The sequence below is a fragment of the Marmota marmota genome, unplaced genomic scaffold, assembly GCF_001458135.2.
Source record: "Marmota marmota marmota unplaced genomic scaffold, marMar, whole genome shotgun sequence".
Taxonomy (NCBI): domain Eukaryota; kingdom Metazoa; phylum Chordata; class Mammalia; order Rodentia; family Sciuridae; genus Marmota; species Marmota marmota.
In genome coordinates this window covers 32,462,421-32,487,946 of record NW_026000057.1, presented here as the reverse complement: position 1 = coordinate 32,487,946, position 25,526 = coordinate 32,462,421, and the positions used below count along the sequence as shown (strand labels likewise).

Here is a 25,526-nt window from a genome sequence, read left to right as displayed (position 1 = left end):
CTGTCTATTACTGAGGTAGCATGTCAGTTGGCCTGTTTTTTACCTGAGCTCCTGCAGAGGCTATGGAGAGTGCTGGGTTGGGTTCAGCACTCCTTGAGAGTGACTAACTCTTGGGTCAGCTCCACCCAACTCCCCTTGCCCAAAGTGAGGGGAAGGGGTTTCAGTAACTTTCAGCTAGCAGTGATCCCTCTATAAAAAGTTCTTTCTAGAGGGATTACTGGGACAACCCATTTCAGAGATATTCCTTCTGGTTTTATTTGTTACTCTCAAAACATAGGGAGAAGCTATATCGATTTAATTTTTTTCTAGGGGGGCTGACTCTGAACTCTATTAAATGTCTCTGCTGCCAGTCTCAGTTTTCAGCCCACAATTTGGGCCAAACTATGTCATCTCCTTCACTGTCTTTGCTGCCTCTGTCCTGTTTAACCTGTTTTTCTTCACAACTCTTGTTAAGGAAGTGGGCTTGATGGGCTTTTTCCCCTCCCTCTTTCTTTGTTACCCCTCCCCTTTGACCTCACCCTGGTCAGGGTTCAGGGTCAAGGAATTCTGTCCTTATTTTATGTTCTTGTAACCAAATTGTTTGTCTCTCCAAGCCTCAAGCCATCCAGCATTGGGTTTTAGAGTGTGTACTCTGTCACCGGCCTCCCTGACCAGCTGCTCTTTCAGTGATTTGTTTCTGGCTGTGGGGGAGTCGATGGTTGCTGCCTAGATCTGCTCAGCTATCTTCTCTTCTGCAATATTTCTTTAGAATAAATTTATCTGTTATCCAAATCTGATTTTTTTTCATTTGATAGACATTTCCTGGCTTTCAGGGTGCCGAGCCTTCTCCCTGTAGATCTACTAGTAACTTCACAGCCAAGCAACCTGGTCCTCCTGAGCCCAGGAGAGGGAGCCTGGGCATGAGTCTGAAGAATCTTACTTATTCCTTTTTGGATAAGGTCTTGCTGTGTTGCCTAGGCGGGTCTTAAACTCCTGAGATCTCAGCCTCCTGAGTACAGGTGTGCACTCTCACACCTGGAAAAATGACTGTTTTAAATAAAAGACAAGTATAAATTCCTTTTTGTAAGAAAAATATTCTTACTTATGTGACAAGAACTTTTTGAGCATCTATCAGGTACTTGGTGCTCCTTAAAGGTGGTTATAAACATGTAAAAACGTAGTTGTTGTGTAGGGTGGTAAGTACTGTAGTAGGGAGATTAGTCACTGTGCTGAGGAAGACGGGGCACACATTGGGTGGAAAGTGATGGAAGTGAAGTGGTTGGTCATGGATGTTTTCCTGAGGTGATGAGTCATGAACCAACCTTGAAGGTAAGAGGCTCCTGGATTAGATTGACTAGAACCCTAACCTAGATGCAGAAGATACTTCCAATTATTATTTTGAAACATTTGGTGGTCTTTTTCTAATTTTAAAAAATTTAGGAAATTTAAAAAATTATTATGCTTAGGAGTTATTATGCTATAGGAGTCCTGAGATACAGGTATTTAAACCTACTAGAGATGAGTAAATTAAGATTCAGTTAAGTATGCATTTCACTCAAGTTTACACAGATAATAAATGGAAACATTATAATGAGACCCTCTCCTGAGGTCTTGCATCCCAAGCCTGTGTTTGTTCCATATCCATACTACTAACTTCCTAATGGGAACATTGCTTTATTCGGTTCTGAGTTCCAAGAGTTAACTTGTAAATGAACTTTTGGAACACAACTTAGAGCAAGATGAGGATTGCCTACATAGTGAAACCTCATTAATTTTGACTACCTTTCCATAATAGCGGATAAATTATGGTTTGTTCCTTTTTGCTTATAGGCTGCACTATGGACTCTCTTGGCAAGGTCTTTAAAAATTGCCTTTGAAACATATTTTTTTGTTTGGCAAGATTATACCTAAATTTTTTAAGCTATCTAAAGAAATACAAAATTGTTATTATGTGTGTTGCATTAATCTTATCCATACATTGTAGCAGGTTTTCTTAGGGATCTTACCACATGTATGCTTTCTGTTGGAGCCCAGTTTGTTAGTGTCATTTATGGAAGGCAATATAAGTGCATTTATCTAAACATGTTCTATACTAAATTGCTTTCACTAATCAAGCAGGACTTATTCCTATTTAGAAGAATTAGTGAGGTTTTACTCAATTAGGCTTGATGTCAAGTTAATTTTTTCCCCATTAGTATAATGAAGAATTGCTGTATTACTCTGTCATGCATGCTGATTGATAAAAAATTGAGAATGAGAGCCAGCATATTTTCCCTTTAAATAATGAGGGAAAAAATGTAAAAGGTTCAAGTAAATTATTCTGGGTACCAGAAAGAGTTGCTTAATTCCACTCTATAGAAAGCCCAGATGAAAACCAGCATAAGCAAAGGAATATTTAAATACACATTATATTATTGGTGGGTCTTTAATGTCAGTGTTTCAAGGTCTTTTATTTATTAAAGGTTGCATTATTAAGAATGTTTATTTCATAATTATTGGACTTGTTAAATAGGCCACTTTCTTTTCTTTGCATTATTCTGTTTGCACTTTCAAAAATATTTATTTTGTGCTCTATTCTTTACATGCTACATTCTGCAGTTTGGGAATACTGAACCAAGACCTGGTGAGTAACTTTTATTCAGTGGATTACTTGAGGGAAAGTTTGCTAAAGCAAGAGGGTTTTATGGTTGTCATGAATATAATCCTTATTCCTTGAAGAAGTTCTTGAGGAGGCAGAATTTATTTTACATTGTATTGTTCTATTTTTTCTATATATTTAAAGTAAAGATTCTAAATTAGAAGGATCACAAATAAAACCATCTGAAAAAGAAGCCAAAATGCATTTTGGGTCTGACATCACTGTTACATAGTAGAATCTTAGCAGACACCTCACGCCCCCACCCGCTGACACAAAGATGTTTGTCTGTCTTTGTAATATCTATTCAGTTCTATATCTGAGGCAAATATTCAGATAATGAATAATACTTTTATAATTATTAATACTTTATTGTTAACCTTGGTGAATAAAAAAGAATCGAAGGTGCTTGAAGACCAATTTAAGTGCTCACTCTTAATAAATGTACCTTCAGGCTGGAATTAGACAATTGATTGGGTGGTAAAATTTAATCTTACTCTATGGCTGCTTTTAGATAGAGAATTTCAGTTCCGTTCTGAGGATCTCAATTCAATTAAGTTAATAGCTTCTCATTTATTTTAACTAAGTGGTGATTTTCTCTGGCCTTCAAGTTTGTTCACCATTCTTAGCAATGCCTCAATTTATTCAGAAGTATGGTAAGTTTTGAGTTCTAATTAGTAGGAAGGAGAGACCTGTGTGTGAGCCCAATTCTTTTTGAAGTGATTGGGATACTACTACTTTTTATTTCGGTTGGCAGGTATCTGAAGATTAAAAGTAAAACAAACAAATAAAAAAAACCCCTCAAAATCCAAAAAAGAACAAGCAAAACAAAAAAACCCAGACTTTATTTTATTTTACCGATCTTCTTAGGAATATCAAAGAGCTTGATGAACATGACTTTTTTAAACCTTCAGTGAAGGCAGATAAAGTCAGAAACATTTAGTACTGAAGAAAGCAACAAGAAAGATTACCTTTGAAGGTTTAGTAAACCATTTAAGTCTCTGGTTTGATGCTTTCTAGTTTAACCTCCTTTACTGCTAGGTTATAAAACACACTTTGGAAAAACTGAAGTGAGGGATAAGTCATCATGCATAGTTTTCTAGGCTGCAAAACAAATCCACAAATCTAGAGCTTGTTTTGCATTTAGAAAGTAGAATCATAAAAACTCTTTATTGGGTAGACATCATTTTTGCAGAAATGGTTCATATTTTCTCTCTATTTTTTATAGTGTTCTTGACTTTGGCCAAAATTCCAGAGTCATGAAATTTTTATATTAAACAATAAAAGCAATCTTAAATTGAGCCTCTAAGATATAGTAGGCTACTTTTCTGGTAACAGTTCATGTTCTGCATGACATCCTGGTTCAGACATGATAAATCAGTGGTCATCTGACTGGGGAGAAACACAGTATTCAGACACTCATTCCCTCATTCACTCACTTATGTATCCAGTGATCACCTGCTTCATGCCAGGTTCTGTTCTATACTCTGGAGATTCTGTGGCAAAGGAGACAGGAGATGTTCCTACTTGCTGGCCTTCTGATTTTTTCCTACGGGGACATCATAGGGTAACAAATGCTGTGCAGAGAATTAAAATGTGGGGATGTGGTGATGTCTGGGTGACTGCAGTAGTTTGGGTGGTCAGGGATGATCTCTGTAAGGACAATACATTGAAACTCAAATCTGAATCACAGGAAAGAGCTGTCTTTGTGATACCCGAGGAAACAACAAAGAGTCTCGGGGGCAGGAACCCACCTTTGTTGGGTTATAGGAAGAGAAAGATGGCCAGAGTAGGTGTGGCACAGTGGATGCTGTAAAATGAAATTGGAGTAAATTCTAGATAGAAATTCTTCTTGAGATCAAGCATTACTGTGTTCGAATGCTTAAATAGTGTTGATGATCTAAAATAAGACTTTGGTTCCCAAACTGCCTTTTATTAAATGTGAGAAACTCAGGAAGGGCCAGCTACAAAGACAATTGTAGTTTTCCATCCATGCTTGCATTCTGTAAACAACAGATTATACAGAGTAGATCTGACAGCTCAAGGATGATGTTTGTTTCTCCTCGATGGTTTGGAGTATCATTTTAAGTATGTTTAAAGTGCTAGCAAACCTCAGAACACCTCTGAGGATCAGCTTAGTGTTCCTTCCTCAAGACCAGGGGCACTTGAATCACTAGTGCCTTCCAGGATGGAGGCTAGCAAAGAGCAATAAAGCAATCCATTATCACAGTAATAAACTACTGAACTCAGAAATGTCTTATCTGAAAAAACTCATTTCTCTTGAGTAGTCTGTTGGCTTTTTATTGCATTGGCTTATGAGTCAAATAGTCTGGGTTCAAGTCCTAACTTTCCTGTTTTCTAACAGTGTGGTTCTGGTTAAGACCTCACTGGTAATTATTTTTAATTGACTTCATCTGGAGTCAGGAAGCCAGTAACAACTCTCAGGCAATTGGGAAAGTATTTAGCAAACAAATATTTAACAGGTTAACAGGTTAGTTGTCTTTGTTATGACTATTCTTGTTTTGATCCCTGCCCCCAAGGTATTGGAAAATTTGTAAGTTCTAGAGAGTTAGATGCAAGATGGCTGCCAACCAGTCTTCTGCTGGGTCACTGGGGTGAGTGGGGGTGGGGGTGGGGGATGCCCTCTGAAATAGTTAACTATAATGTGATTTTGCTGTTCTACTTCATTCAGCTTAGCAAAATAGTCCTCTTCCTATTTAATTCAAAGGTACATTTATTGAACCTACTGAATGTTAAAAACTCCTGGCTTGAAATAAGAAAAAAAAAAAAAAATCCTTACCCTTCAAGAGTTTTTAAATCTTGTTCCTCAACTTTTGGTGATAAAGAATTGGCAAACAAACAACAAAAAACCTATGTACTTTATGAGTCTTGTATTATATAGATGAATCAAAATGAAATTGATTAATAAATGTTTTTTTATGCATGTTCTTTGCACATAATGGGTAAATGTCCGAATGTTTGCTCTTTGAAAAGATTTGAATAGATGCTTCATGGGACAATGTTTTATGAACATATGAGAGAAGATGTACTTTTACTATGACTACACCTTTATTCAGACAATAAATGTTCTACTGAGTACCTACAGTACTGGATACTGGGAGAACAGGGGTAAATAAGACAGAAAATAGAAACCCACATTTCCTAGAGATCTCAGGCTTAGCTTGTTTGATGAATGGGTTCAGATCCTGTCCCATTTCCTGTCTAGATGTATGATTTTGTCAGTTAATTCATTCTCACTATGCTTTGGTTTCCTCATTCGTAAAATGAAGATGATAACTATGTAGTGTTGGTATGAGGCGTGACTTGATATACGTAAAGTGCATAGAACAATACTAGGAACATAATAAGTGAAATTGCTCTATGAGATTGTGTTATTATTAATATTGCATTGTTACTGTTGAGTGCTCTAGAGGTATATCCTGTATCTATCAATCACTAGAAAATATCTATTCTTAAACTGGTCAGCAAATCTTCATATGCAAGCAATGACATATTGAAGAGCCCGTCAAGTCCTGGTACTCTTTTATCTTTTGTGGCTCCCACCCCTTACTCTCCACATACAGAGCAGAAATGGCCTCTGTTTTTCTGATTTTTAAATACTGGCAAGTTGCTGGTTCCCAATCACAGAGAAAGGATTTTTTAATTTTTATTTCTGCCTCCACATTGCTCACGTCTCCTTGGCTGGCAGCTTGCCTCATTCCAACACTCCACTAGGGTCTAATTGCTTGTCCCATCGCAGTGTCTGCAGTTACCACTGGCTCTGCTCTGTTTTCTCATCTGTCATTCCTTGCCTCTTATCTTCTAAGCTTCTTGCCTTAAGAGGCTTGTGTTTCTAATCTTCTCTGTCAACAGAAAGTGCTTCCCCCACCCCCCCTTTTTTTTTTGCAGGGCCAGACAACCAATCATTTGTATTACATTGGGCAGGATTGTCTATATTTCCCTTCTTGACATAATTCACATCAAGTAGTAAGTACACGAGAGGCAGCCGCTGGATGGGGTGGTATCTCTATGGTACCCACCTATACCTGCTTCCTCATCTGCATTATTCTGGAAGCCTTGATGTGGGGCAGTGTAGATCTTCCTGCATTTTGGGAACACTACTTTTCAGGATCCTAGCAACTGATTTCTGTAGCTCATATTAAAACTTAACCAATTTCTGGTGTTTCTTGAATGTTCTGTTAAGAATTCTCAGGAACAATGAGAGTTGTGTGGGCTGGGGAGTACATTATACAATCTTTCTTTATAAGAAAAGAGATCTGGTTTCTCGAATGTACCAGAACATTAATGCCATTCTCTGTAGCAACAGTAGACAACCTTTTAGAGTGGATAAATACTCCATTAGGATAATTGTAAATATGTAATTAGTACATACTTTAAGTTCCATTGGCAAAATAGTAGCAGAGTTCTTGAAAATCCCTCAGGTTTCCTCTGAATTTTATATATATTTTTTAAGGCAGTAAAATGCTATGCTCCCAAGCTGAAAATGAAAGACAATTATTTCAACTCCTAAGGACCAAAACAACTTTACTTGAATTTCACAGAAGGACTGGAAAGAAAGGAAATAATTTTCAAGGTTTTTGGAAACTGTTGTTTTTTAGTGAATGGTTATTTTCTATAGCAAAGAGAGTTTGGGATATAGTTTTGAGATTTTCCTGAAACCAAATGGCTAGAGATTTGGTGCATTTGAATTATATTTGGTTATATGCAATAAAGATAAAATTTATTTCTCCTTTCTTGTATGAAGTTTCATTTAGTTTTAGCGAACTGAGATTTCCTTTTCAAAGCTAAAGGAAGGACCAAGGAAGCCCCAGTTTATAAAACACAAACACAGAGATCATTAGAAAACCTAGTCATAAAAGCAAAGCCCATCAAAATTTTACATTTGTTAGAGTGTCTTTTACTCTTCATATACATTCATGTTCCTTTAGTCTTATTTATTAGTTGTTCCATTAAAATATATGTAACACTATATGTAGAATGTGTGACTGTTGTCTTGTGGAATGAGCATTCAACTTTAAATGAGTCATGTCCTTTCCAGAAAGAGATTGCACATCCTAGTAAGGATAAAAAATACATAGATGCAGTGACCTGGAACAGTTAGCAACATATTCCCCACACCAAGGGGAAGGAAGAAGTTACTAGAACCTGGAACAAGCTGGTCTTGCACAGAAATCTACTGTAAATGGAACCATGATCTTTAACTGAGGATAGTCAGCCTACATTACTCCTCAAGGAGTGAATCAGGAGAATAAACATCCTCATCTCTAATTCTTCCTTTACCTCTAATTTTATGTTGGAGGCCTTTGTATGAAACCAACTGAAAGCTAGGGGTTTGGGAGCCTTTTGGTGGAGTACATACAAGTCTCATGGGAGAGGCAACTAGGGGAAAGAAAGACAGACAGTGAATCTGGATGGGTAAATGAATGACATTGGTAACATTCCACTCTTTTTTTTTTTTTTAATCCCTTTGAGTCTTTACTTTTATCCTTCATGCAATTAAAAAATTCAAGTATTTAACATGGGAGATTTACAAAATACCATCAACTTCCATATCATCCTTGTATGTGAGGTCATTTTATTTACACTGTAATCTAATTTAAAATATTGGCCACAATCAGTGTTCTTCAATAAAGTACTGGGAGAAGAGGAGAGGGAGAAAAGATGTAGTTGAGGAATAAATTAAAGCTGCTACTTACTTTTTTTTGTTGGATACGAGGCCTAGGCTAGTTATTACACCTGTCCTTCCAATATCCATCCTGTGTTTACCTCACTGTCTGGCTTCATCTTGACTGGTTGTGTCCTTTTCCAGTTTTGGTGTCCCAAACCTTCATTCCTGCAAGAAATGAGTCCTGTAAAAACTGATGTTTTTTTTTTTTTTTTTAATTGGGTTGTTGCTGTAATTCCTTGACCAGGACTATCAGGGAGGGAGTTCTAAGCACTATTCTTGTCCTCATTCTGTAGCAGAAAATCAGTTGCCCCTGACAGCTGGGCACCATTTTCCTAGTCAGTAATTAAAGCCTCCTCATCTATCTGTTGGCTTTAGGACATAAAGAACCTCAAATTGCCATGGATTAGATTGCTTCCAAAGGATCAGAAAACAACCATGTTTCCAATTAGAATCATCACTCTCTTGAACATTAGGTTCTTCAAACCCACCAAGTTTAAGGTTTTGAGGACAGGAAGCAATAATTCTCCAAGTGAATTATTGGGTGTAAAAATAAGATGGGCTACTTTCCCTATACCTGGAGCCAAAGGTGTGCACTCTCTATAGCACAATTGTAGGTATTCCTGGAATTGTGTGTTCTCTGTATCAGAAATGAAATCATATATTTGGCTGCTGGTATAAGGTATATATTCATGATCAGGGCATTCCACAGACCTATCTGGATGTTTCTATGAGGGAGGAAGTGATAGGATCTATGAATTCTATGAAAAATGGTTTGGAGGCAATTCACTTGTGCCTTCAAGAACAGTGTGAGCCTATTCTTGCAAGTACAGTTTAATAGTGGAATGGTGATGTGAACATCCAATTTAATGGTCTACTGAATCAGATAAAATCCAGTTTATGTTGTTCATGATTCTACCATTATTTAGTGTTCCATGGGCAGAGATCAGTACCCATGAACAAATAAGGAACTGCTTAAAAAAGTAGTTAATGCAAGAGGGGACATGATTTTACACTAAAATCCTAGGGGTCTAGGGTTCCTTATAGAATCTCCGAATGCCACAGATTGTTCCAATTCCATTGGTTCTGTGGGGGTCATAAGAACCAAGTGGTGGGGAAATTTGGAATACACACTTTTCAGAGACCATGCATGCCCTGGGTGTCATTTGTCACCTTGTGCATAATTATGTTCCTTTGCTCTCTCCTTTGAATTATGAAAAACCCAATTAAAATTTCTTAGTTTTGAATTTTGCTTCCTATGCCCCTTTCCAGCACCAATGATGTTATCAGTTAGGGTTTGAATAGGAAGTAGATTGCATTCTCAAATTAGGATAATTTGAGGAAAGTGTGAAGTGGGGTGAGAGCATGTCTTAAGAGATCTGCAAGGGCTAGAGTGTAAACCAGGGACCAATAATAGCAAAGGTGTTACTACCCCCAGGCCCAAAGATGGAGGGAAGGAAGCAGTTTATAGAACCTAGAAAGAGTTTTCTTGGGAGGAGCTGTGGCCTTCATTTGAGGGTCATGCCCTGAGGTGAGCCCATAAAGGGGCTCTGAGGAATGAATACCCTGACCTCTCCTCTGTCCTCCCCGCTAAACTCCTCCTAAGGATCAATCTCAAATGGAAATTAGGGAAAAAAATGAGCATGTCCAGTTGGTTAACTCAGCACAGCCTCAGGAAAGAGGGTAGGGAGCCATTCTGGAAGGGGAAATGGGAGCCATTTATCACAAGCCTAAAGTGTGAATCCTGGGTGTTTCTTTCTGGGCTATGAACTTCAACAAGGTGAAGATTCTTTTATTTATATTTCTGTCCTCAGTTCTAAGCACAGTTTCTGCCTGCTATAAAATGGATGCTCAGTGAATAATTAAGTGGTCTATTCCAATATCTCCTGTGTGACTTTGAGCAAGTATTTATAGACATAGGTTATCTTATTCTGTATATCTAAAATTATGATACCAGTATCTGTCCTGTTTCACTTGTGGGGACAAATGTAAAGGTCAAGAGAAGATGAAGAAGTGAGCAGTTGGAAGTGCTTCTTAAGCTGTGAAGTGCTGCATATCTGTAAGATATTATCCCTTTACACATTTCTGAGTCCATTCCTCCCATACCAGTCAGCTGTCCAATTCATATAAACTTATTAACTCAGACTTTGTACTTTTCACAGGGAGTTTGACTTTCTGCCTAATTAATCTCCTGACTCTTTCATATACCTTGAGCTTTAGTAGTGAGGTTCCCCTCAAGAGCATAATTATGCCCAAGCTCACGCATCCTTGTTAAACTTTTTTTCTCTTTTCCTTTCAACGAGTCTCTGCACCCACTCACTTTTGTAAATCTTTCCTTGTAGATCTAAATTTTCTTTCTTTTTTTTTCTCAATAATTTTGGTTAATAAGCTCCTGAATATCTTTAAGGATCATAAGCAGTAAATATTTTATCATATACACTCTTGGGAAGTTTTAGTTTTCCTGCCTTGTCATCCAGCCATGTTCATCTATGCAGCTCTGCAACCTGACAACAAATCATTCGAGGAGCACTCACTAGTTGATGAACACCATCTCACTTAATCACAACAGTCCCATTAAGTCGGACCATTAAGTCGGAAGTATTATTCTCACTATTCTGTAGATAAGGAATCTGAATCTCAGAGAAGAAAGTCTCTTTTCCAAGGGCGCAGGGCTAGGCCTCAAATGCAGGTTGGCTTAATGGCAAGGCTCATGCCTGCTAATCAATAAACTGGCTTGCATTCTAGGCTGCTTTTCTTAAATCTCACCCGCCTTTACTTGAAGTCTTTTAAAGCTGCATTTTATTATTCCCACTTGTACTACCGTATTTTCTCCTTCCTAGGCATGGATTTTGTATGTTTCTTTACATACAGCTTGCATCTTTTGTTGGTTGTCATCTATATTTCATTTTGCCATCACTGTATTTTTTTGATGGGTTGCTACTTTTCCTTTTTGGCTTGATTTTCTTTTTACCAGAACTCTTCCTCTGAAAAAAGAATTTCCCCATGGGACATGGACTATGGAGTTTAACTATTCATCTGATGGTTGTTTGCTTTTGCTTCCTTACCAATAAAGCATGGAGACAATAAGCAATTCGAACCTGCCCATTCCTCTTGGCTCTGTTGCCTTTCTCAGTGCAGAATGAGGTCTGACTGTGCCCAGGCACATTAAACAGACAAAAAATGATTCACCTCAGTGGAACACTCTACCCTCTCTCCAGTCCATGCCATACCTTGAAGGCAGCATGCTCACCAGGTTCACATGGTTAGCTGATGGTAATGTCAGAATCTGCAGATTCACAGTTCCTGCCTGGTGTTTCTTACCCCATACCCCACCCCTAGCCTAGGTTCACTTTATTTTCTGAGTACTAAAATTCATGAGTATGAAAAAAGGGCCAGAACACTCATAAAAAATAAAAGGATAAAATCACTAAGATCATTCATGATGTTCTCTCTCAAGTAGAACCAGGACAAAAATTTTTGTATATATTCTTCCAAATATATTTCCATCGGTGCTGGGGATATAGCTCAATGGTAAAGCACTGGACTGGCATGACTGAGATCCTGGGTTTGATTCCCAGCACTGAAATAAGAAAAAAAAGAATTGTGGCCAAACATATTTGCACTTAGAATATCATTGCATTATTACATTATTTTTTTTAATAAAAATTACATTATTTTTATAAATAGGTATCTAGCAAGTAGGTGGTTTTATTATACTTTAAAAAAATCTGAATATTTTATTTTGGACATGTGGAAAAAATAGCTATTCCCCATCTTCAGAGTATTTCCTGACAGGGGTTTGCTGTATTTCTATGATCAGTGTCTGACTTACCTAGCCAAGAGTTTCTTTTTCTTTTCTCATCTTCCTCCTCCTATTACTCTCCTTCCGTTCTTCTTCATCACCTCCGTTTTGTGCTCCCTGTCTTTGTCCTTCTGTCTTCCTGTGCCTTCTCTTTCTCTTCCTGCTTCTGCTCTCACTCACCCTTGCTCATCTCCTCCTCCTTGTTCTTGTCTTCCCTTCTTCCTCCTCCACATCCTTTTCTCCTCCTCCTCCTCATTTCCCTCTGTTCCTCCTCCTCTCCTCAGGCCACTCCTCCCTCTCCTTTACTCCTCCCCTCTCAACTTCCTCCATCTTGCTTAAACTTTTCACAATGAGCCCACCTGCTTTCTCCATTTTAAATTCTTAGTATTTTTTTTTTAATTTGCTTCCTCCTCTCCAATTGATGTTGGATTCTACTTAGTGCCTCCTTTTTTTTTTTATTTTTTTAAACCTTTGGTCACAATATGCTTCCTCTCCCTATTCCAATTCCACTGCACTGTGCTTTGATTTTTGTTTCCATTAATAATTAAGGTGAGTGAGATGTGTTGAGAGCCCTGCTGGAGATGGTGCAGTAATTCTTGTCACAGCCGCCCTAGAAACTCAATTTTGGATGTCAGTCTTTTCACTAGATTGAACTGCCTCATCATGGCTGGGGATAGAAATAGCCTCATATTTAGAGTAAAATCAAATAAGGAAGCAAACAGCAGCCACAGCAGCTAGCAAAAATAACGAAAGGAAAGAGATGAGCCCTCACTCATTTAATTAGAGAAACCTGAATTTAGTGTTCTTTCTGCTCAGTGATTTAGCTCCAGGTGAGTTACAAATGAACTTTTTGTAAATGTTTGCCTATTTTGGTGTGTTCCAAACTTATTAAAAATTTAAGACTTATAACCTTGGTAGTATCATTTGGGACCTAAACTCATATAGCTAATATGAGGCAAATAAATAAAGTCAATCCAATCTGTATTTAGAGGTAAGAAAATCATGCCTGATGTATTAATTTAATTTCTTTTTTGTATTAAAGGTGTTTGTATCCCACTGTGTGAGTAATATCGGGTAGCTATGACTTGGTCTGCTAGACTTTTCCCTAAATCATCACCAGTAAATAAGGAAATTATAAATGTATGATTAGGTAAGCCAAGTTGGAAGGTGAAAATAATCGTTTTAATTCACAGCAGACTTATTAAGTGTATCTGGCTAGGAAGTTTTTACAAAGCCGGGATCACTTTTCCTATGGCTTTCCCACAACTTCTTCTGTGGTCATTGCTTCCTGCTTCAGGACATTTTTTTTTTTTTTTTTTACCCAAGCCATCCACTGGACATGGACTGAATCATGATTGTTCATTATGTTGTGCATTGAAGATTAGCTATAGAGTGAAAAAAACCACATGGAAAGACAAAATGAAATTCTTTTCATGCACAAGAGTTTGGCTTTTTAAAGTCAAGGAGATTATAAACTGTATTTCATTGTTGCTTCAAATGTTTAGAAGAGCTTTTTGACAGGAAGAGCAGTTTTCCCCATGAACTGTCTTCAGATCCTATTACAAACAAGAACCCTCTGTCCCTTTATAAGTTTGGAGTGGTAACACACTGCTACCAAAAAAAAAAAAAAAAAATCCACTTACTCCCTTTCTATCAGTGGGTAAATTCATTAATCTTTCTGTGTTTTTTTTATTTTTTTCACTCTAAAATGATAATAACAGTGGTACTTACCTGAAAGAATTAGTTTAAATGAATGGAGGTGCTTAGAACGGCATCTAACACATAATGGATGCTGTCTAAAATTCCACTACAACATTGACCACAATGACAATGAGGATGACAGCTGTGTTCCCAGTCCTTCTATAGTCATGTAAGAGTTTATTTGCTCCAAGTGACTTTTGGTGATGTCTGAAACAAACAACATCCCACAAAGATGCAGACTTGCCTCCAGCAAATAGTGAAAAGATGTAAGATCTAAAGTAACTTCTGAAAGTGTTGGTCCCCAAAGTGTACTGAGCAATGAAATGATGTTAGAGTAAATGCAGAACCTCTTAGATGATTGCTCTGAAAGAAGCCCCTCTCTGTTGAATACATGTCGCTCATTAGGAAGAAAGTCAGCTATATACTCTTCGTCTTGTTTATTCAATGTAGATATGCTTCATGAAGACAGAAGCTGTTTTTTACTTCCATATCTTTCCCATAGCATTCAGCACAGTGTTTTACAAATTGCAGATGCTCAATAATAAATGTGGTGATTAACTGCTTATGTTGAGGTGGGGGGAGTAGAGTTAGAAATAATGTTCTCCAGTTAATTACAAATTGCTTTCCTGCTTGAAAATGAATTTGCATTTTCTTGCAACTTCTGTACAATGCTTTAGTTGGCATTTATCATTTGATTTTGTACCATTTTGCAAATTTTATGAACTCTAAATTCCCACCAAGGGTTTGTCATGGGATTTTCTATTTTTATTATTATCTCAAAATGGGAAGACATGCTAGGGCAAAGGCAATCCTGCTCTAATAACAATTCATGAAATTTGTTAAGAGAATAATCTAAATTTAGAGCTGGTAGGGACCACACTTTTATAGCCTAAACACGAGGCATAGTACCTGGAATGAGTGGAAACTCAAAAAGTTGTTGAAAAATAAGTGTATCATTTAGTACATTTATGTAATTTCACAGTGGAAGAAACTGACTCTGATAATTACAGAATGAACTGTAATAAATATTCCTTGATGTCATCATGTTTAATTAAGGATTTCACATTCAAATCGTAACATGGAGAAGAGTTTAAATGTGGTCTTTGAGCAAATTTCTTAATTTAAAACATGCATAAATCAAATGCTTAGGTTAATATCTGCTACATCGCAGGAAGTAAGTTGTAAGTTTGCTCATGTAAGCCAAAGGGATTGATTTAGGGGGAAACTAATGTAAAATGTCTGTAAGTGGCTTGCTCAAGATGTATCAATTGATTTATTTTCTTCCTCCCTACTGTAAGTTTTATTTTTCTCTGTTAGATATTATTAAGGTTTCCCATCCCTGTGCAGGGCTTTCAGTTGAACAATTTGTCTCTCCCAAGACATAACCTAACCCATCTTCTATTTCTTTGTACCTCTTAGAAGTTTAAGAAATGTTGGTTATCAGGTTGATCGATTTTTCTACTATTTTACAGGATGGAAAAAGGGAGTCAAGTTCATGTACCTGTTTGAAGGGGCCCAAACTGTCAGAAATAGGGACGATTGCCTGGATGATAACGCTCAGCGATGCCCTCCACAATTTCATCGATGGCCTGGCGATTGGGGCTTCCTGCACCTTGTCTCTTCTCCAGGGCATCAGCACTTCTATCGCAATCCTGTGCGAGGAGTTTCCTCATGAGTTAGGTGAGGGCCTCACTCTTAAAGTAAAGGGTGGTTTATGCAGTGAGACATTTCAGATAACACATTCTTTAAATCCTGCTGATATACCAAAATGAAGGAGCCCTTGTCAGACATTAATGATGATCTTTTTAAAAATAATTTATTTATTTGTCCTAATTTGTTATACATGACAGCAGAATGGATTTCAATTCATAGTACACATATAGAGCACAATTTTTCATGTCTCTGGTTGTTCACAAAGTAGAATCACACCATTCGTGTCTTCATACATGTACTTAGGGTAATGATGTCCATCTCATTCCACCATCTTTCTGACCCCCTTACCCACTCCTTTCCCCTTTGCCCTATCCAAAGGGGCAAAGTTCCTCCATTTCTCCCATGCTCCCTCTCCACACTCATTATGGATCAGCATCCACATATCAGAGAAAACATTTGGCTTTTGGATTTTGGGGGATTGGCTTATTTCACTTAACATGATATTCTCCAACTCCATCTATTTACCTGAAAATGCCATGATTTTATTTTCTTTTATTGCTGAGTAGTATTCCATTGTGTATATATACCACAGTTTCTTTATCCATTCATCTATTGAAAGGCATTCCACAATTTATCTATTGTGAATTGTGCTGCTATAAACATTGATGTGGCTGTGTCCCTGTAGTATGCTGTTTTTAATTCCTTTGGGTATAAACCAAGGAGTGAGATAGCTGGGTCAAATGGTGGTTCCATTCCAAGTTTTCCAAGGAATCTCCATACTGCTTTCCAGGTTGGTTGCACCAATTTGCAGTCCCACCAGCAATGTATGAGTATGCCTTTCCCCCCACATCCTTGCTGACACTTATTGTTGTTTGTATTCTTAATAGCTGCCATTCTGACTAGGGTGAGATGAAATCTTAGAGTAGTTTTGATTTGCATTTCTCCAATTGCTAGAGATGTTGAACACTTTTTCATATATTTGTTGATTGATTGTTAGGCCCCAACTTCCTTAACAAGACTCCTATAGCACAAGAAATAAAATCAGGAATCAACAAATGGGATGGATTCAAACTGAAAAGCTTCTTAGCAAAAGAAATAATTAGTGAGGTGAAGCGAGAGCCTACAGAATGGGAGCAAATTTTTACCACACACATATCAGAGCACTAATTTCTAGGATATGTAAATAACTCAAAAAACTTAACACCAAAAAACCAAATAACCCAATCAATAAATGGGCTAAAGAACTGAACAGACACTTCTCAGGAGATGATATACAATTGATGATTATCTTTGATTTCATCCCCAAGTAGAAAAAAGTAATTTAGGTAGGTGCAAAAGGGGTATGCCTGTAATCCAAGAGGTTTAGGAGGCTGAGGCAGGAGGATCTCAGGTTCAAAGCCAGCCTCAGCAACTCAGTGAGACTCTAAGCAACTTAGTGAGACCCTGTCTCTAAATAAAAAAATAAAATAGGCTGGGGGTGTGGTTCAGTGGTTAAGTGCCCCTGGGTTCAATCCCTGATACAAAAAGAAAAAAGAAAAGAAAAGAAAAAAAGCAATTCACTTGTTTTTCTTCTTCCAGGGGACTTTGTGATCCTGCTCAATGCAGGGATGAGCACTCGACAGGCCTTGCTGTTCAACTTCCTTTCTGCCTGTTCCTGCTACCTTGGGCTGGCTTTTGGCATTTTAGTGGGCAACAACTTTGCTCCAAATATTATATTTGCACTTGCTGGAGGCATGTTTCTCTACATTTCTCTGGCAGATATGGTAAGAAATTTAACATTTTATTTTGTTGCAATTTAAAATTCACAGATGAGCTGACTAAGAGCAACTTTCTGCTTTTCTCAGTGTGCAAGGCCTGCTGTACCTTTAAATATTCCTGTTTGAACACACTTCTTGAGTAGCTTGCACTAATAGTAACTTGAAACTGGTTCTCATTGATTCTTTTATCTGTAATCTTATTGATAGAGGGTGAAATGATTTGTTTTTGCTGAAGTAGGATTATTTTTGCAAGTCTTCTTTGCCTTGTGGTAGATTAAAAACTGTCTTCTAATGCATGAAACATTTTCCCCCTCTTTTATGAGGATGTCACATTTGGAAGAAGAATAGCTTGATAAAAGAAATGACACTAAACAGTGAAACTTTTTTGGGTTGAACTAAAATTACTACATAGAAGTTGGTAAAATTAAATTTGATAGTATTTATTTGTGTCAATGTGTATTTGCATCTATATTTATGTCTATGGGTGTTTGTGTCTTGCTTTATCTGTGTGTGTGTGTGTGTGTGTGTGTATGCCAACTTGAGTGTGTCTTTATGTGTGTATGTTTTTTAAAAATATTTATTTTTTAGTTGTAGTTGGACACAATACCTTTATTTTATTTATTTATTTTTATGTGGTGCTGAGGATCGAACTCAGGGCCTCGCATGTGCTAGGTGAGCGCTCTATCACTGAACCACAACCCTAGCCCATTTGTGTATGTTTAAGAGAGAAAATATCCTGTACATTTTTGAGTGAGTCATGGATAGCTTTCTAGAAAATAAAAATGTGCTAGGATATAAAAATCAAGGTATATTTCTTTTGTGTTTGGAACTGAATATATTACATATAATTTAATATTTTAATTTCTTCATCTATATTCTTAGCTCCATAATTAAAACCGTCTAGCTCTTGTTCATTGTTCTCTGCAGACCCTGTTAAGAGCAAGGATTTCATCTCTTAGATCAACCCACTGCATTTGCATTTTTCTTTGCAAAATTAATGTTTCATACTATTTTATTCTAAGTGGTCACATTTTTCTCTGGTATAAGAACAGAATCTATTAGAGTTTCTTAAAAGGTGTACTAGTTGGGCTGGGGATGTGGCTCAAGCAGTAACGTGCTCACCTGGCATGCGCGGGGTGCTGGGTTCAATCCTCAGCACCACATAAAAATAAAATAAAGATGTTGTGTTCACTGAAAACTAAAAAATAAATATTAAAAAATTCTCTTTCTCTTAAAAAAAATGTACTGGTAAATGATGCCATATGTACTTTCATCATTTTTGCCTTTTCGCCAGTAGTTTCACATCTTACCATTATTTTTTTCCAGGAAGAATTTTTTGTTTGGGGGGTGGGGTACCAGGGGTTGAACTCTGGGGCACTGGATCACCGAGCCAAATCCCCAACCCTATTTTGTATTTTGCTGAGGCTAGCTTTGAACTTGTGATCCTCCTGTCTCAGCCTCCAGAACTGTTAGAATTTCAGGTGTATACCATGGTACACGATTCACAGAAAGAACTTTTTAAGTCAAGCCCACAGATTAACTGTAGACTCTGGAGACCTCTCGGATGCTTTGGTACAATGCACCACAGCATATATAGCAAATAATTTTGGAATATGTTTTGAAAAGTTGACATCTACAAGTCTCCTCATGTAGACTTTTCTGTAGATGTTATTGCTGAGAAAGAGTAGATTTTTAAGTAAAATACTTGGGATTTTAATTGTTTTTATACTGCAATGAGATTGTTGTAGTCTTTAATCCTAGAATAATGCATAGTTTCTTTAAAACTCTTATAATTTTGTGAGGTTAGAGCAAACACAAGTAAACAAATTGAAGAAATAAGGAGTTAAATTTATAGTGTGTTTTTTTTAAAAAATTATTCAGTCAGCTACTATTGATGTGTTCTTGGGCCAAGCCTGGAAGTCTGTGAGGCATTAGGACCCTGGAGTGAGCAAAATAGGGACAGTTGCTGCATCTGTGGGACTTTTTATATAGAAGGAAAGAAACTAGAAACTGAGCAAACAAACAAATCATGAATAATTACAAATAATTTTAAAATGCTATGAAATAAAAGGAAAAGCAGTATATATGACAAGAGAAGATAAAAGGGAATCTAGTATAAATTAGGAAAGGCTGAGGGAAGTGTTTCAGGAAGGTAGGAATTAAGGTGAAATCTGAAGTGTGTAGTCCTTTGAAAAATTGGAAGCGTTCAGGTCAGGGTTATAGCAAGTACATGGATTTTGAAGGAGAATGCCTTTGAGATCCTGAGAAAATGGTGTGTATGGATTCAGCACAGGGAACAGGGGAGACAGGAGACCAGAGAGAGAATACACAAAACCAGGTAGGTCCCATCTGCTTATTGACTCAGTTGGGGAACAACACCACTGAACACTTCTACTCTTAATGCCTGAAAGCACTAGATATTCCAATTATACACTCTGTACTAAAATGTTTAATCATCGGGAAATAAATGATCTTCCTCCCCACAGAAATCTGGAAGTGATTATTTTATGTTTGACCACTAGATGGCAAACGTAGTCTAACAATATATCTTCTTTCTAGTTTCCAGAGATGAATGATATGCTGAGAGAAAAGGTAACTGGAAGAAAAACCGATTTCACCTTTTTCATGATTCAGAATGCCGGAATGTTAACTGGATTCACAGCTATTCTGCTGATTACCTTGTTTGCAGGAGAAATCGAATTGGAGTAATAAGAAATGGAGGATGATGTGTCATTAATGAAGGCATTGCCTAAATAAAAAACATCTCCAAAGGGATTTTTACGTTTATCCTGTTTAGTTATAAAGATCATTTTATTTTCAATTGTAGGTCAAGAATACTAATTATTGGTTCTAAGTATGTGAAATAGGCCACAATTTGTTGTTAAAAGACTTCAAGAGTTTTGGGGTTCCAGTCTGAAAGGTTTGGTCTATGGGGATTTTGGTAAATACCTATTTTTCAATATTTTGTGCATATTAGAAAATCATCATGAGGCAAGACTCATGCATTCTATAATCACGTAGACACATTAAGCCCTGAGACAGATTTACAAGATGGGTCATGTAAGGCTTTAAAATTTGGTAGGATCAAAGTTGCAGAGTGGTTTCCTTTCAATTAGTTTGTTCTAGTGCTTTCAAGAGCAAGGTACCTCGAAATGTGTAAGAGAATCAAAACACATAAAACACACGATTCCAAGGCCTTAATGAACCCAAGAAAGAAAGATTGCTTGGAGCATTTGTTCTGTTTTATGCTTCAGTTAGGAACTTGTAGGATTGTTTTGAAAACCATTCAAAACAGAAACCAGGAACTCAACAGTGGCTTGCTAGCCCTATCATGTTTGGTCTTAGAGGTTTATCTTTAAGTGTAAACTCTAACGGACTCCATCACAGGCCAGAAGAGCTTTTTTTTTTTTTTTTTTTTAAATGACTTATGTTGTGGTTGCCCCTCTTAGAAATGACAGAAGAGTATATAAAGCTCCTGACAACTCTGTCAGTGTATCATGCCTTTGTGTTATGACGGTGAGGATGTACTCTTTTGCAGAAAGAAATTGAATGGAATTTTAAGCCATTTACTTTAAAAGATGAACATAATTATTTAGCAGAGAATATTTTAATAAATGCACAACAACAGCTGGACTGCTGTACATCAAGGACTTATTAACTAGAAAACATACATTCCTCATGGGTGATTGAGAATCATCTAGAAAAGACTTCTTTTATGTTCAGCCTGTGTTTTTCCATATGGTATACATTGGGGGAAAAGGTAGCATACCATGGGTCTTTTCTCTGTCTTTTATAAAAAAGAGAGTCTGTTTGCTCATTTAACAGATAATAAAAATTTAGTCTAAAATTGAATATCCTAACCACAATTCACACTCCCAAGTCACTTAAGGAAAGACAAGTTGTCAGGAAAATGATTGATAAAAGCCAATAATAATCTCAGGAATTGCATTTTTCTACAGATCATAACCTGTTTTTACATAGCAATAATGCAAATTTGGTGAATATGTATGCCATTGTATATTTTACTGTATGATTGACAACTTAAAAATTTATTGTTTGACCAAATAGTAAACATCTTTGAAACCATATACTGTGTCTTACATTATTCATTTAATACATATCTTTTTTGAGTGACTACCATGTATCTGATATTATAGGGGGAGAGAGCTAGGAAACTGGTGATTAAAAAAAAAACATTCAGCAAATAAACACTACAAAGATTTATCATTGTTCATTTCAATAAACAGAATCTATTTTTATCAGCTTTTTACTCTCTATCTTAATAAGTGGTCTTTGGCATTTTAAAACATAGGTTGTATATTATTTAACACTCTATATACACAATTATATTAAAATAGGGTAGTTTAATGACCTTTGATTGTGTAGGTGGATAGTCTGGGCTTTTTTCTTTTGGTACTGGGGATTGAACCCAAGAGTGCTTACCATTGAGCCATGTCCCCAGACTATCACCCTTTTTAAAATTTTGAGATAGGATCTCACTAAGTTGCACAGGGCCTCGCTAAGTTGCTGAGAGGCTGGCTTTAAACTTGTGATCCTCCTGCCTCAGCCTCTTGAGAGAATTGGATTACAGGCATATGCCACCATGCCTGGGTTGGGGTATTCTATTCTCTCCAGGTCTTGACCATTTTCCTCAACCATGAGAACAGAGGAAACAGGACAGTGAAGAATCAAAAGACAAAAAGAAAATTGCAACTTATCTGAAGCTATGGTTGAATGTAGAAGATAGGATATGGAAAGCCATGATTACATTTATATTATCTTAGATACCTTTATTTTAATAAGGCATAAACCTGTCAGTCCACATATCTTATACTGAGACATTCGTTACATATACCAGTTGAATATTCTATAATTTTTAGACTTTAAAGATGCTACCAGGACTAACCAAAAATATTTCAATGTATCATCTATTGGGTTATATACTTTGATTTTCATCATTAAACTTTTAGAAATACCCAATAGCGGGCACTTATTGAGTACTGCATCAGACCCTGTGTTACCACGATAATGTGGCAAACCACCTGAAGAATCCCTGGCTAACACAGCAGGCTACACTACTCAAGCTACAGGTCTGCTGATAGAGGGTCAGCTGATCTGTTCTGGGGCCTGCTGCCCTCCTTGACCTCAGGCTGTGGTGTGACCCTGCTCGCTCACTGTTGTGGCTGGTGCTGCAAAGTCATTGGGCAAAGGTCAGAGTTACATAATTCCAGAGAGTGGAGAAGTCAAAACTGGCTCAATCTTAGCCTTCATGAACTATCTATTTTTTTTTCTCATGTAGCAGAAAGTATTCAAGAATAATAATATAGCAAATGTTTCTAACACATTTCCCTCTTCCATTACTTACCTCTAATTTCTTTTTATGGACTTAGTATTTTTGTTCACTTACCCATACAGATTATAATGGTTGTCATAAATGTGGTAAATCAGAAAGACTCCATTCAGTCATGCTAAGTGAAATAAGCCAGTCCCCAAAAGCCAAAGGTCGAATGTTTTCACTGATATGTGAAAGCTGATATGTGATAAGGTTCACTCTGACTGAGGATTAGTATTAGAACAGCCCTTGAATATTATGATTATAATGAACTCTTAGGTGTTGAATGGAGCATTTTTAAGAAACAATCTTTATTTGTTCTTTTTAATTATACATGATGGTAGAATTCATTTTGATATAATTATACAAGCATGGAATATATCTTATTCTAATTAGTACCCCATTCTTATGGATGTACATGATGGTGGGACTCACTGTGGTGTATTCATGTAAGTACATAGGAGCATTATTTCTGATTCATTCCACTGTCTTTCCTTTTCCTGTCCGCTCTCACTTCATTCCCTTTTGTCTAATCTACTGAATATCTGTGCTTCCCTTATCCCCCCTTATTGTGGGCTAGCTTTCACATATCAGCGAAAACTTTCGACCTTTGGCTTTTGGGGGGACTGGCTTATTTCACTTAGTATGACTGAATGGAGTATTTCTGATTTACCACATTTTTATAAAAGTTTCTTTAGCTAGGAACTTAAATTTATAAAAAGTGAACCAGTGGAAATAAGCCCAAACAATACCATGGGTTTGTGAAATAATTAGCATGAGGGCATCCACAGAGCTCATTACTGATGGCCAATGCCTGGGGCATGTCCTCCTTGCTCTGTTTGGCATCCTCTTCCTTTTAGTCTCCCTTTATTTATTTTTTAATCAGAAGCCTGCCATTATTTCCAGGCTCCTTTTGAGTTTATTTAAGCTCCATTATATAACAAGAGATTCTTAACCCTTGTCGTTACTCTAACCTCAATGTTACTACAGCTGTTCTCTCACTTTTACTTAGAATTCCTCACAGCTGTGGGTTGTAATACTTGCGTTGGGTTGCTTTTCTCTTTGCTGGGTATGTACCACACATCATTGGTCAAGGCCATTTGGGTCCCTGTATGGAAATCTCTAACTTCCATATGACTCCAGAATCAATGACTTTACTGGCAGAATTTCAGGTAAGCTAAAGCAATTGGGCAAATGGAAAACTCCAAATACAGCCCCATTATTTCTAAGACACATATTTCTCTCCTCCCCCATATTTTAACATTTCCAAATGGCATGCTGTAATCATTGACAGATAGGTGGCACTGTGAAAGCTGTTAATGCTTGTGTGAAAGTGAGAGTTATTTATTGAAATCTGGTAAGGCAAGGAAAGTGTTAGCATCACTGTTTAGGACTTGATGGTGTATAAAAACAGGTGCCTCAACATATAAGCCTTTCTTTCTTTCCTATAAAAGAAATGTGGAAGCACCATGTAGGGCTGGCATGACTGTGGTATCGGGAACCCAAGCTTTTCTTCCATTCATCAGCTGTGTCGCCTTTAGCTTGTGACTCCCACTTTCAAGCTTGCTTTGTATTCTAACATGGTTGCTAGGAGTCCAGCCTTCAAAGCTAAGTTCAGCAGAGCAGGAAGGAGGAGTGGACAGAAAGGCTAAAAGTTCACACCCATCTCTTTGTCTCCGTGTGAGGAACTTTTTCATAAGTTGGATCCAACGACCTCCACTTACATCCACTGATCAGAATTGGTCGCATGGAGGTACCAACTTGCAAGAGAAGCTAGAAAATGTTGCTTTTGGCTGTATACACTTCCCCAGAAAAATCAGGATTCTGTTACTAAGAAGAAGCAAAAAATGAAATTTGGGTGGTTGGCCATCTCTCAGTTCTGGACAGGTTTGCATGTTTCACTTGGGAAGCTCGTTACTCAAGATGGTTTGGTTATAGCCCATCCAGGGAGTTGTTGCCTTTGGGGTTTTTTCCATAGCAATCCCTTGTCACTCTGACTATTTTAATAATGCTGGCCAATCTGACCAGTCTTACCTGACAATCAGTTTCATTTTTATACCCTTGTCTTTATAGTTTCTTGGTCTCAGCCTGTTATTTATTTGCCTTGAGGAAATTCTGGTTTTTTTTTTTTTTTTCCAGGATGCTCTAAATTTGAAGAGAACTGAAACGAAACTCTTTTGCTGTGGACTTTGGTCTTTGTGTTTAAAACTCTTCAGATTACTGGATTCTTATCCAGTACTCTGAAGTTAACTACTATCAGCAGAAAATGTTAGAAATTATTTATTTTTTCTCTCCCTTTTCTCTAGATGGGGCATTACAGATATTTAGTATAAGAAAGGTGAGGTCTGAAATGTTGTTATCTGTTTTTTGTAGATGACAAGTTTTTTAGATAGTTCAATTTGTTTTTTTAGAATAAGCAAGAATAATTTTGTAGATAATTAAATGGGCTATTCACAAACCTCAAGTTCATTTACTTTGGGTAAGAATACCAAGGAGAAACGTAAACAGGTAGCGTTTGCATATTTTGATCTATAGAGCCTGTTGTGATTGTGTGTGTCACTTTACCACTGTTTAGTCCAACTTGTGGTAAAACCTGAGGAAGGCCACATACAGGATTTATGACCATGATTATGATTCCAAAGAGATGGTTTCATCATGTCTCATAGGTAAGAAAAAGATGGATAAAATTGTGACAAAAATGAAAAGTATGTGAATAAAGATGAAAATTGAATTACAGACTAAAATCTCTTGTTAAGAATTCAAATTGGAAATGTTTCCTTCTCTTAAAAAGCTGAGAAGGCAAATCAAATATGTCTCATTCTCTATTTTGAGGCAAGTTCTATCAGTGGGCCCCACAGAACATTTCATGGGGACCTCCTGCAGTTTCGGGAGATAAAGGCCCAGGGCAGGGGTCTGGAGGTGAAGTGAGGACAGTTGCTGCTGCATTTGGCTGGACCTTGTCCTGCAGTTTGTTGGGACCA

The 25,526-nt window shown here is 37.2% G+C and overlaps 1 protein-coding gene across 3 annotated transcripts in view; it reads left to right on the top strand.

Annotated features, from left to right (window-relative positions):
- Slc39a8 (solute carrier family 39 member 8) overlaps nucleotides 1-21,301 on the top strand; it is a 72,965-nt gene extending 51,664 nt beyond the window's left edge. For all 3 annotated transcript variants that reach the window (XM_048813665.1, XM_048813666.1, XM_015484600.2), the window contains 3 exons: nucleotides 15,276-15,483; nucleotides 17,035-17,219; nucleotides 19,773-21,301. In XM_048813665.1, the coding sequence (XP_048669622.1) occupies nucleotides 15,276-15,483; nucleotides 17,035-17,219; nucleotides 19,773-19,922 (543 nt within the window). In that variant the 3' untranslated portion in view covers nucleotides 19,923-21,301. The remainder of the gene's footprint in view (nucleotides 1-15,275; nucleotides 15,484-17,034; nucleotides 17,220-19,772) is intronic.
- The last annotated feature ends 4,225 nt before the right edge of the window (nucleotides 21,302-25,526 follow it).